Source organism: Syngnathus scovelli, chromosome 9, assembly GCF_024217435.2.
Source record: "Syngnathus scovelli strain Florida chromosome 9, RoL_Ssco_1.2, whole genome shotgun sequence".
Classification (NCBI taxonomy): Eukaryota; Metazoa; Chordata; class Actinopteri; order Syngnathiformes; family Syngnathidae; genus Syngnathus; species Syngnathus scovelli.
Window position 1 is genome coordinate 1585906 of NC_090855.1, and position 13028 is coordinate 1598933.

Below are 13028 nucleotides of genomic sequence, written 5' to 3' on the forward strand. Positions count from 1 at the left end.
TCAGCCCACGATGTGCCAATTTAAGTTATTTTCATGGAATTTGGAGTTAATCTTATGGGCAGTTCCTTCAAATATAATAGACACACAAACACACACAGTTGCCACTTAGCACCTTTTTCCTCTCTTGACAAGAATCTGCGTCCCTCTTGAACTTTGACCTTCAGCAAACAACCAGGAGTCACTTTAAACTTAATCACTCACACACATGCACACACCAGGGTTACAATAATTCCTAATTTTTCAATTTAGTTTGTTTATATTTTGTTGTTTTTTTTAAATTCGGTTATTTTTAATTATTTTTTTTTTAGGTCAATCTTTTTTTTCACAACTACTTTGTTTTATTTTAAGTTTTAGTATTAGATTAGTTTTAGTTTTTAAGATATGGAGTATACTTGCGCCAATGTGGCAAGCTCCAATCATCACGTGACGCAAGGTTAAGCAAACAGAACCGAGGAGGCAAAGAGGACACGACTGAGGAGGTCAAGGAGGCGAGGTGGTCACCTTTGCGCGCAGTTTGTTTGCACTGTTGTCGCCGTAAACGGCTTAATGGCCCTGAAGGCCCGGCGGCCGGACCACACGGACCTGCGGGTCACTCGGACCGCCACTTGACCCGTCCAGATGTGGATGACGGCAAGTGAAGCGAGCAGAGACGCCCAAAAAGCCAGCGAGAGAGAAGGATTAGTGTTTCACTTTGAGTGTTTGTTGCTCCTAATGGGCCTGGGAACACTTAAAGCACTTAAACCCGTCCGAGCCGTTTGACCCGCTGGGGCGCCGAGGTTAAAAGCCTCCCGCTGAAAGACGGAATACCGGCGAGGAGGTCAGTGCTCCTGAAAGGAGGAGAGAGAGAGCGGACCTGTGGAAGGAAACCTTAGCAGAAGCACTACTCCAAAACATTCCCAAAAAAGTCCACTTTCCTAAAGTTGTGTTTGCACAGGTTAAGTGAAAGCAGAGCAGGAATGTCACTAAGGAATCTCTTGATTTGTGTTTTTTTTTCTCCTCTCTTCCACACACATGTTTTGCTTCTATTTATTATTTGCACATGCACAACACGCTCATACATCGAGACACACACACGTGTTTCGGTATTCGTCTTGGCGCAAAGCACCGCGGCTGAACCTCAAGACAAATCGTGCCCGGTTTTTAAAAGACGAGGGAAGGAGGTGCTGGGGGTTGAGCGAAAGCAAGAACCGATCTGATTGACGCCAATTGTAAAGATTTGAAAAGAAATATTCAAATGTTTATTAATGTCGCTGTTCCTTCCTCAGGAGTGGGCTCGTCCACCGCGGTCGTCTTTTCGGTTTTCCTCAACGGCCGCTACCCGCCTGCTGACCTGGGCGGAGACCTCACCTTGTCCTACAGCTCGCCCACAGGTAATAAAATGGCCACCATCCATCCTGCTTAGGGTCGTGCTAATACAAAGCTAACTAAGCTTTTTTTTTTTTTTATGATCAATGTAAAAAATTGCAAAAAAAACCAAAAATGTATTCTCAGTTTTAAATATTTAATAAATTAAAATATATATAATAATATTTATATAACTCTCATGCGTTTCACAAAAATAATAACAGCCACCAAATAGAAGTTAGCCTAGCATCTTTCATTTCTTCTTCTTTGTATTTAAATACCCTCTGACCCTGTACTGTCTCTCGCTGGACAGTCTCGGTACTACAACAGTGTTTCTCTTTTCCACTACGCCACACACTAATAGAGCAATAAGATCACACACGACTATTTTTTTTCCTGGTTCATGTTTTAAAGAAGTGGTGAAGACGTAAAAAAAATAAAAGTATGTGTAGCCAGCTGTCGTTCGAACAATGTCCCTTCCAGTGGTTCTCTTTCCCGGAAAGGCTGCTGGAAGATGTAACTTTTCCCCCTTAGTGGCGGGCAACAGAAGCTGCCTTTATTCCAAAATGTCACAGACTTCACTATTACTCCAAATAGTCCAAATAATCTCCCTCAGAAAGTAGTTTATTGAGAAAAAAAAAAAGGGAGGTATTGTTTCCTTTGGATTGCGTTTGTGTTGGCAGCATGGAACACTTTTCCTCTGCCCTAAATCCGTCTGGGAACGCTCGCTTTATTGTGAGACTAAAAATAGAACTCGAGCGCTCGAAAGGGTTTTGTGCGCCGCTGATGTCACCGAGGTGAAGGAACCCCGGCTGGCGTCATGTGACTTCAACATGGCACCACCAGTAAACATATTATTGGACATGTTAACTTTTAAGAATTCTTTCGGTTAAAAAAATAAAACTTCTATAGCCATTATATTGGCTCACAAACTTTTAAAGAATATTCCGGATCAGCCTAAACTGTCCATAGGTGTTTTATCACGTGCGTTTTGGAGCGTGGGAACCAGGGCGAGCGAAACGGGGTCCGAGTGGAACATCTGCTTCTGTCTCACATCTTCTCGTGTCTTTGTCCTTCTTCTTCCCCGCAGAGTTCAACCCCAAAGGTACGTGCGCGCTCACGTGCGTAGAGTAGACGCACAAATACACACACACACACACACGTCGTATGTACAGTACTGTCCAAACAGGATGAAAGCCGAGTCTTTTCTGTAACGTGATCCGCCGCATACACACACACTTGATGAATATTTTCTTGCAAGGTTTCTTTCCTTGCCTTATGAATATTTTCTTTTTGACCTTCAAACAGGATTTACACAAGCACACTTATCAATAGAAGTATTGTGTGTTTTGTTTTTTTTTTTAATCCAATACTTGTTAGGACACACAGACACTCATTTTTTCTTTTTATCCTTCAATCATAATTTAATGTGAAACGCACGCCTTGTTTTAAGATGAAAAATATTTTCTTTCCTTATAAGATTTCTTGATGCACGCACACACACACATGCGCCTCCACGTTTTCTGAATTAAAATATTTTCTTTTTAGCTTTCATACAAGAAATCTTTCGACACACACACACACACACGCAGTATAGGCTGTAGTGCTCCCGCTTGTCAGCCCATGTTTGTTTTAGTTGTCCGACTTTGTGAGCTTTGATACAGAATAGGATGTGCTGTGATCTAGAGGGGGCTTGAAAGGGCTACACACACACACACACACACACACACTCGGGTCAGAAAGAGGTGCTGGCTACTTATTTCGCCAGGAGCATTGAAAAGCTAGCTAGCATGAATTTTCCCCGGTGGACGCAGCACTTCAACCGGCTGTCAACAAAAATTCAACACAGCTTTGTCCCAAAATTCTGGCTGTTCTTTTAATCCCACACGTTCTCCTCTGCTCTGCTTTTCCTCTTTTCCTCCACCCAAGATAGAGTTTTTTTTTTTTTTTCTTTCGCCCAAGAAGCTCTTGTCACAGGAAACCCAAAGATTCTTTGCTTTGGCTCGAAACAGCGGCCTTCACGCTGAGGGCACCTGCTGGCGGGGCGGCGGCGGCGGCGGGTTGAGAGGGACAGGGGCAGAGGCGAGGGCGGCGGCCGTCGGGTGGAATGCGGTGAAAACATCCAGCGAGCATGACACAGTAGCCGAGAGGCCGGTCGGGATAATGCGCCGGGCTCATGTTCGTTCAAAACCAATAGAATTATTCACGTGGTTGTCAGATAATTGTGTGTTTGTGTGTGTGTGTGTGAGCTCTAAGCAATAATCCGGAACATTCCACTGTTCAGCGCTGCACGTGAACTCTTTTACTTCCAAGGCTCATTTTTCGACCCAGTTCGGCGACAAAGTTACGCTTGGCAGCTCGTTCTGTTTTCTCTCCTTCTCAAACAACTTCCGTTTTGGACCGAGCTGCGTGACTCTCTGTTCAAAAAAAAAAATTCACGGGGAAATCTCATCATGTGTGACATACCATAACATCAATGCTAATTTCTGTTAGCCTGTTAATGATATTTCACATTTTATATTAGCATAAAGCTAGTGGACTTCCCCTAGACCATGTTTAATTCTTTTATGAGTCATTTTTTTTCGGTCAACTGGGAGTGACTCAAAGGAATCCCACTGAAAGTGTACATCATACTTTTTGGATATATTTTGTGTTGTTGTTTTCCAGGAGTCCCTCACATCATCCAGCGCCAGTTCAGCCTTCCTCTGGCCCTCGTCTGCACGGCAACATCTCCCAGCAAGAGCAGCGTCTTCAAAATCACCGTGGACACCAATCAGCCGCCCGTGGACCTGGCAACCATCTTTCCCGGTATACACACACACTCGAGATGTGTTTGAATGGGAGGTCCTTTTTTTTTTTTTTCCTAGTAATCTGACAGTCGGATGCAATCAGCAACTCCGACGACAAAACACTCTCTCCTTGGTGTGTGTGTGTGTCTGTGAGTGTGTGTACATGTCTTCTTTGTTGCCAGTGTGATTGTCTTTTGTTGCCTTTTGTCGGCATCCTGTATGGCGATAGGCTATCAGAGACATCATGCTGGGCCTTTTTACATTTTTTTTTTTTTTTTGCCTCTGTGTGCAGAGTTTGCGGCAAACTCGGAAGATAACGAGGGAAACAGTTTGGCTTTCCGCTTCTTGCCCGGCGGCCTGGTGACCGTGTTGGCCTCCAAGACCTCCCGTAAGAAGTCTACTTTGAACTTTTATTGTTAGATAGCAAATATTCACAAATAATTTAATAAACAAATAAAATATAAATATATATATATATTTTGAGTCAGTAAATCGTAATGTGTGTTTTTGTGCTCGCGCCAGAACGCTATCGCATCCAGAGCGACGCCTTTGAGGACATGTGGCTAGTGACCAAGGAGCTTCTCCGCAGAGTCGACGATCATTTTTCCAAGATGGGAGTTGACGACTTCAAGAAGAGCTTCAGCGGACCGCTGCCCCTCAAGGACTACTTCCTGTCCGTAGACCACCACTTTGAGGTACACACAATGCCGATCCTAGTTTGAGACTTCCTGTTTGGAATTTGCACTGTATTGGTTTTCCTTCCCAAAAATTTTCCATTGCTGTGTGACCAGCCCCCAAAAAGTGTGTAACTTTGTGTGTGTGTCAGCTTCGCGTCAGCGCCCAGAAGTACCAGGACCTCCTGTCCGAGCGGGCCGCCCAATTCCGAGCCATTCAACGGCGCCTTCTGACCCGCTTTAAAGACAAAACGCCGGCGCCGCTGCAGAACCTCGACACGCTGCTAGACGCTACGTACACACAGGTGGAAAGCAAACACACACACACCACTAATTAAGATGCCAATTTTTATGCAATTTGTAAATTTAAATTCCGCTCGTTAGTGCAGATTATTTAGCGTGTGAGATTTTCAGTTTGCTGATTTACGGTGGTCCTGTTTCAGGGTGATTAGCTGCGAGCTCACAAGCCAGCACACTTACACGCGTCGACGCACACGCGCGCACACACCTCCGCACGCAGGCGTGAAATCTCGTAACTTTGAGCAGATCCAACTTGTATATGTCCAGATGGCAACATTCTTTCCGCTACAGTGGGTGTGTGCGAGCAAGGGCGAGCTTATGCGACGGCTTTCATTGATTACATTCACATGTGTGCAACCGTTTCATACAGCGGAGTGACCGGATTCGTTCGAGTCGTTTGGCTGATTCGACTCAGAACGAGCATTTACGAGATGTGCATTTAACGACATGTTGTGATCTTTATCTGCACGGTAGTTGCCCACTTGCTATCGGTTAGCATGATGCTAGCTAGCGAACGCTGAAATGTACAGTGGGAGGGGGGCAAACCTGCAAGTGTCACTCAAGAAGTCACGAAAAAGGGCGGCGGCCATTTTTTTTCCCTCTCCACTTTCCATAAATATTTTCCCCGGCCGCCGTGTCCTCTCCAAACATCCGCCGTTTTCTTTTTTGTTAACACACGGGACTCTCCATCTGGGAGGGGCGGCGGCAGTTGGGGCCCGGGGAGCCGATCCGGGCCGGGTCCCGGCCAACGGAGCCCTCCCTTGTAATTAGGAGTTCAAACGGCTGGCTGACTGACGGCGTGACTGACAGGCCCGTCCAGGGGCCCGGCGGGGGCCCCTAATGGAGGCTTCTGGTGGACAGCGGCTTGATTTATCGGGCCCCAAATGGGCTTCTAAACACGACTAAACACAGATCCCACTGTGGAGTCGGACCACCGCCATTAACAGCCGGGCCTCTTATTGCCGTGCTGGAGCTCGGGCACGCGCACACGCGTACTCGTGTTACATTCTCGGGCATTAGCTTGATTTCTGCCATTTGAAGTGGATTCCGTTTCCGCCGTCCGCTCGCTCTCCATCTTCCAGCGTTTTTGCTTTTAGCGGATCGGAGAGAAGTCGGCACGTGCGCCGCACATTTGCGGATCGGAACATGTGGTGCGCGTTAGGCGAGCCGGACCAGCTTGGCCCGTGCCCTTTTGCCGCTTTTTGAAGTCCAACGCGGACGGAACATTTCCAGCCACTCGTCCGTCGCTCGGATGGAAAACGGCTCTTCTCCTTGGCTTCGGTTCCGATGACTTGTGTGAAGTCCAAAAAAAATCGTTGCGCGATAACGTCTTGAACCCTTTCACCTGGAAAAGTGTTTGCGCGCTCACCTGAGCTTAAAGTACCGTCGGGAGCCGAGAATCTCTGGCTCCTCCATCATCTTGTGACTCGCCCCTCAGGAGATGTTTCACCTCCGCAACACACACATTTACACGCTTCAACGCACACACACGGTCAGAAGATGAATGGCGCACAGTAGCGTTGTCGGTGATCCGGTTTGTTTTGCCCGAGTGTCACCGAGGGGGGCTTATCAATGATGGCTTTCATGCAGCTCCTTTGGGGCGTGTCCAGAAAAGCTGCTGATGTTTCCCAATGATACTTTGGAAAGGGGAAGCGGCAGTCAAACCAAAAATCAAATAAGTCCCGACTCACGGCAACTCTCAGCGTGACGGTAGCGCGCCGATGCTAATAAACAACGTTACAGTAGCCGCTCACTAATAACAAAGTGTCAATCAAAAGTGTATATTTGCCCAGTCGGCGAGATTTTTTTGGTCATAGTTACGCGGTGACTTTGCGGCCGACGTCAAGGAGACAAAAAATAAGAAGACAAACATCTTTTCATTAAAAGCGCTTTAACGCGCCGCATTTTTCCCAGCGTCGTCATCGGTCGCCGGGCGGAGATTTAATAAATCCTCCATGTTGGAAGCTCTCGATGCCGCCGAGGGGGGATCAGAGAGGCCCCCGCGAGAGGCGTCACGGTGATTTTATGAAACGCTCCTGTCGTCGTCGGGGCGACCGTTGACTTAAATGGGACAAATGGCTCAAAACTCCAAAGTAAAGTGAAAACGCTCATAACGGATTGCACATTCAACAAGCCAGACAAAATGGATCCATAGCTACTTTATTCATCCCCAAAATGGCCGAATCACAACATAGGAAGCCATTTGCAAAGATGGCGGTGTTCACCTTCAGAACCATTTTGAGTTGGAGGATCTTTTTTTTTTTTTCTTCTTCTTTTTGTGCTGCCAGAGTGCAAGAATCTGATCAATTTTGAGGAGTGGGAAATCCTGTTGGACAAATGTCTTTGTACCAGCTTGATTTTTTATTTTTTTTTGTTTCGATATGAAAAAGTTGATTTTGAAGAGCGGAAATCTTATCAATTTTTAATCAAGTTTTGTTGTTAGGCATCAGGACAGGAATCTTATTATCTCCTCTTTTTTTTAATTTTGAGTCGTATTCATTTTGCCGATTGGTTGTTGAAGGGGCGGAGCTTCAGGCTGATTGGTTGTTGAAGGGGCGGAGCTTCAGGCTTGTTCTCTCCGACAGCAGCAGAGGAGCTTGAGGAGCCTCCCGAAGCAAGTGTTCTCCTTGGCCTCCTCGCCTCCCCCCCTCCTCCTCTCCTCCTCCCTCTTGCTCCTCTGCTCCTTCCTCTGCCTCTCCTTCCTCTTCACCTTGTCCCGCTTCTCCATCTCCTCCCACTCGGCCTTCAGCCTCCTCTCGCGCTCCTTCCTCTTCTCCGCCTCCCTCCTCTCGCGCTCCCTCCACTCCACCCTCAGCTTCTCGTTCTCCTTCCACTCCTCCCTGTCCCTCCTCTCCCGCTCCCTCTTCTCGCCGGCCTCCTCTTCGTCGCTGTCCCACCACTCGTCCTTCCTCTTCTCCCTCTCCTTGCGCCTCTCCTCCTCCTTCATCTCCTTCATCCTCCACTCGGCTTTGAGTCTCTCCCGCTCCCTCCTCTTCTCCTCCTCGCGCTTCTCCCTTTCCTTCCACTCGGCCTTCAGCCGCCTCTCCCGCTCCTTCCTCCTCTCCTCCTCCTTCTTCTCCCTCTCCAGCCAGTCCTCCTTGAGCTTGCGGTCCTTCTCCTTCCTCCTCTCTTCCTCCTTGCGGTCTCTGTCCCACCACTCGCCCTTCATTCTGGTGAGCCTGCTCTTCAGCTCCTCGTCCATTTTGTCCTCCTTGTTCTTGCCCTCGTCTCTCCGTTGCCACACGTTCTCCTTTTTCTCTCCCTTCCAATCGCTGGTCGTTGTCTCCCCCTCCTCCTCTTCTTCCTCCTCCCTTGAAAAACTTTTGGCCAACTGCTGCTCCCTCTCCTCCAAATTCGGGATGCCAGGGCTCTCCTTCTCCTCCTCCTCCTCCTTCTTCACCTCCTCCCAGCTACTCTCTCTCTCCCTTTCCTTCTCCTCCATGTTCTCCTCGTTCTTCTTCTCCTTCACCTCCTTTTGGCTCTCTATTTGCTCCTTGGGGTGACTTTGGCTCTTCTCCTCCTCCTCCTCCACCTCCTCCTTGTTCTCCTCATTCTCCCTCTCCTTCACCTGCTTCTCGCTCAGCGTCTTCTTCTCCTTGGCCTCCTCGTTCTCCTGCTCCTTCACCTCCTTCTCCTCCCTCAGCGTCTCTTCTTTTTCGCCGGGGTTGGCCTCGTCCATCCCTTTGACCGCCTCCCTCTTCCCCTCCGCCGCCGCCTCCCTTTTGCCTGCCTTCTCCTCCTTATTGTCGTCTTTGGCTTCCTCCTCCTTGCCCTTCACCTGCTTCTCCCTCTCCTCCTGCTGCTGGTTGCTGTCGGCCTCCTTTGCCGCCTCCTCCTTGTCCCCTTTGTGCTTCTTCTCTCGCTCCCTTTCCCTCCATTGCTCCTTCTCCTCGTGGTTGTTGTCTCCTCGGTTTTTCTCCTCCTTCCTCCGAGCTTTCTCCTCCTGGACTCTTTCCTTGTCGTCACACTCTTTGCCGTCCTCCTCCGCCACCGCCTCCTTCTCTTTTCTCTTCAGCTCCTTGGGCTCCGCGACGGTCCGCCGTCCTCGAGCCGGGTCCTGAAAAGGAGGCGGCGAAACATTTGGTCATCAAAGACGTAAACGAAACTAGCTCTTGTTTTTACGCACCGGGCCGTTCTTGTGCTCCTCCCGCCGTTCCTCCCTGCCCTGGAGCAGCTCGTCTTTTTCGCGCCTCCAGCTGGCCTCCTTCTCAGCCATCTCGTTGGCCAGGTCGTCCTTGGAGGCCTTGATTTCATCCAGCTCGCGGTTGGTCTTGCGCAGCTCCACCCGGACGCTCTCCAGCTCCACGTTGATGGTGCGCAGCTCCACCTTGAAGCGTTCCAGCGCCAGGTTGCTCTTGCGCAACTCCGCCTGGGTCTTCTCGCCCGCCCGCATGGTGTTGGATAGCTCCCAGTTCTCAAACAGCATCTTGCGGTAGTTGACCTCCAGAAACTTCAAGTAGGAGGCAATGTTCTTCTCCATCTTGGGCTCACGCACCCTCAGCTCGCCGGCACGTGGCTTCCCCGCAAAGGGCCGACGGGCCGACATCGCGGCGATGCGTATTTTGCTCTTTTTGTGATGAGCCCGCGTCGTTCTCTGTGACATCGGTACGTTCGGGGGATGATGACGCTTCAAAGGGGGGGGACGGGCGGAGGAACGTGAGATGCCGCGGGAGGCTCCTTTGAAGAGAACGCCATCCACCTCCTCGTCGGCGCTCGGTAATTGGGCCATTCGGACCATTTTAATTCGTAATCGCAATATTGAGGGGAAGAAAATTGTAATTTTTTTTTTTTTTAAATGTCTGCACGTGTCGCTCTGCCCAAAGTCAACATGTCGTGCGCGCTTCACTTCCGCGTGACAAACAATGGCTGATTTGTAAGATTACACGCTGACTTTACGGCTGCGCGCGTGTGTGCGGCAGCCCGGCGACGCCGAGATGAGGATATTTATCTTGTAGCAGTAAATTCCCAGAGTTCTTTCCTCTCTCGGGCGCTCTCATGGCACTCGCGCTCTTCAATGAGACCATTCAGTGCAAAGCAAACACACACGCACGCTCGCACGCGTGCGCAGACACACACAAATGCGGTCTCCACGTGTGTGTGTGTGTGTGTGTTTGCGTGTGACTACGATTGGCTGTCCATGTTCATTATTTGATTGCGATAATTAGCATATCATTAGCATATTAGCTTTGATTTGGCCTCTTGCAATTTTGATTTAGCTAGGTTAGCATCCTGCTAGCATTATTCGCTTTGATTTTCCTTCTCGCAATTATTTGTGCAGACTGACTGATTGACCCTTTATGCTTATGATTAGCATCCCGTTAGCATTATTAGCTTTGATTTTATCTCCTGCAAATTTGTGTGTCCACGTACACACACACTTGATACGCGTACAGCCTGGGAGGTTAGTGTGAACTTTTAATGACAGGCTTGTGTGTGTGCGCATGTGTGTGTGCGTGCATGTGCGTGTGTAATGAGTAGAGAGAGAGGTTCTGTGTGATTATAGGCCTCCTTTTAGAACCAGAGAGACTAAATATGGCTTCAGACTAAACACACACTCACACACACACACACACGCACTGGCAGTGTAAAGCGCATATGAAGAGAAAAGAAAACAGAATATTCCTCCTGGCGGACAGGATGTAGTCAAAATCTCTCGTAGGAAATATAATACATAAGTTCAACTGGCTTGTGTCCACTTTTCACTTTTTTGTCCCCTTTCTGGTGGCCACAAGGTCTTCTCCACTTTCTCTCCTGTCTCTACTTGCTGGTCTCCATCTTTTTTTTGTCTCCACCTCCTGATGTCAACCTCTATGTCGTGTTAATGTGTGTGGAGGACAGACAGACAGACGGACAGCTGTTTTGCTGAAACAGGCCCTCGGGTTTGGTCAACATCACATTCTCTTAACACTCTCACTAGTTGTGTAAATGTGCGTGTGATTTAAGGGTGTTCACTACGGGCCGAGTATGTGCTGTCAGCATATGTGTTTGAACTTTGACCCCGTCCACACGTCCAAGCAGCTGTAGCGGACCACTTTATGAGGTGTGTGTAGGTGTGTGTGTGTGTGTTTCATTTAATTCATTTGACCTGCTTTAACCTCTTACGCAGGTCTTGCATTACATCCTTCCAGATGTTTCCACACGTTTGATAGTGTAAAACTTGATGGAATATGTGTTTAGATATTCCATCAGTTACAAAAAAATCTTTTTACATCCTAGAAAATGTTGGCACTGAAAAAAAATACATGATTGGTTAAAAAAAATGGTTTTAATATATATTTATTTTTTGGAAGTGACTTTCTAACATTCATAAAATAGTTCAAATACATATAATATATAAAATAATATATATATAATATATAAAATATATATATATAAATATATATATACAAAATAATATATATAAAGCACAAAATTGAATTTTTTTTCATAATATTTTTTGTCTTTTTTGGCAATATTTAAAGTTAAAAAAATGGAGGAAAAGATAAGAGCTTTTTTGTGTCCCCCCACATGTCCATGAAGACACACTTTGGACGCGAGTGCCAAATTCTCCACCCAAAAGTCCACTCCCACTCAACCCGCTCATTATTTCATCTCTGGGTGGGCCTGAGTGTGCGTGCAATCACCTCGGAACCTGCGGAGGTCAGCCCCACGCAGCCCGAGGCTACCGGGAGCCGAGCTAGATGTTAATCCCAGGTTGGGTGTCACTGCGGTGGGTCACGCTCTGTAATTTAGGCCCCTGCTCGGTCGGGGGCCTCTTGGCCCTCGGGACCACCCACTACATCGCCCTTTATATAGAACATATAGCGTTTACGTCTTTTTTTTTTTTTTCCCTTCAATCCATTTTAGTTTTGTTGGCTCCAGTTGTTATTCATGGAGAATATATGCCGTTGTGTGCTGTAGGGTCAAAGGTTGCCCAGCTGTCCAGTATCAACAAATGCTAAGCTAACATAGCTAACATGGAGTTTCACCGGTGTTTACATTAAGGCCTCTGTCAAGTATTTGGAAAGGAAAAGTGAGTGGTCAGTTTTCCCAGAGCAAGAATGATGCTGCAAAATGTTTTTCCTCAAAGTGGAGCCAGACGAGGTTAAGTCCACAAAAAAAAAAAAGTGTTCAAAGTGTCCTTTTGTCAGGCTGTGATTGATGAGCCGCCAAAGGAGGCGACTTCAATGTTTTGGCTGCCATGGTGGCTTCACTTTAGAGGTTTTTTTTCTCCACGCGTGTTCACACGCTCGCCGCACAAAGAGCTTTGCTGCGCGATGAAAGGTGGTGTGTTCGATTATCCCCGCCCTCCTCCATCAATCTCCCGACTCTCCTTGTCAGCCGTTCGCTTTCGTCGCTACTCGATCGTTCACTCACAGCGCTCCCGCTTCGGATATTGTATTTATTTTTGTAGTTTTACCACTCCCATTAAAAAAAAAAATAATAATAATAATGCTTTTTGATCAACAAATCATTTTTAATTTGAAATTGTCCACATGCTCGGAATTAAATAAATAAAAATTAAATAAATATGACCTGTAAGCCTCTATACATTATCTTTGAGGACTTAAAATAAAAATCTCGACGGAAATAGGAACAAATTAGCCGATTAATCGATAGATGAATCAACAGATTAACTGATTATTATAATCGTTATCTGCAGACCCAGAGAAAAACATACCATTATAATTGCTGAATGGTGACAGAGTGGGTGAAGACTGTACCCCACTATAGTTTTTCTTTTTTTTTTTTTTGAGGTGATGGTGGTGGAGGGGGGCTCTCAGTTGAAATAACTTCCCGATCCGGTCAGGTCGCCAGATCCTGTCATGCGATCCTCCGTTCGCTCTGGGCCAGGAGGCTTTCATCAACTTTTTTTTTTTTTTTTTTTCCTCCTCCAGCTTCTCGGCCGCGGTATCTGCGGCGGTCTCGCTGCCTCCTTCCC

At 47.4% G+C, this 13028-nt stretch overlaps 2 protein-coding genes across 6 annotated transcripts in view; one reads left to right on the plus strand and one right to left on the minus strand.

Moving 5' to 3' along the window:
- Positions 1-13028, plus strand: part of bbs9 (Bardet-Biedl syndrome 9) — a 44146-nt gene that overhangs the window by 10146 nt on the left and 20972 nt on the right. For 3 of the 5 annotated variants that reach the window (XM_049729955.2, XM_068651890.1, XM_049729952.1), the window contains 6 exons: positions 1266-1370; positions 2435-2449; positions 4012-4152; positions 4426-4521; positions 4656-4828; positions 4960-5112. In XM_049729955.2, the coding sequence (XP_049585912.1) occupies positions 1266-1370; positions 2435-2449; positions 4012-4152; positions 4426-4521; positions 4656-4828; positions 4960-5112 (683 nt within the window). The remainder of the gene's footprint in view (positions 1-1265; positions 1371-2434; positions 2450-4011; positions 4153-4425; positions 4522-4655; positions 4829-4959; positions 5113-13028) is intronic. The other 2 variants (XM_049729956.2, XM_049729954.1) reach the window with 1 other exon arrangement.
- LOC125974972 (golgin subfamily A member 6-like protein 25) lies at positions 7252-9725 on the minus strand. Its single transcript, XM_049729957.2, has 2 exons — positions 9234-9725; positions 7252-9164 (listed from the first exon to the last, which is right to left on the minus strand). Exons 1-2 carry the CDS (start codon positions 9708-9710, stop codon positions 7671-7673), a joined length of 1971 nt encoding a protein of 656 aa, XP_049585914.2. The 5' UTR covers positions 9711-9725; the 3' UTR covers positions 7252-7670.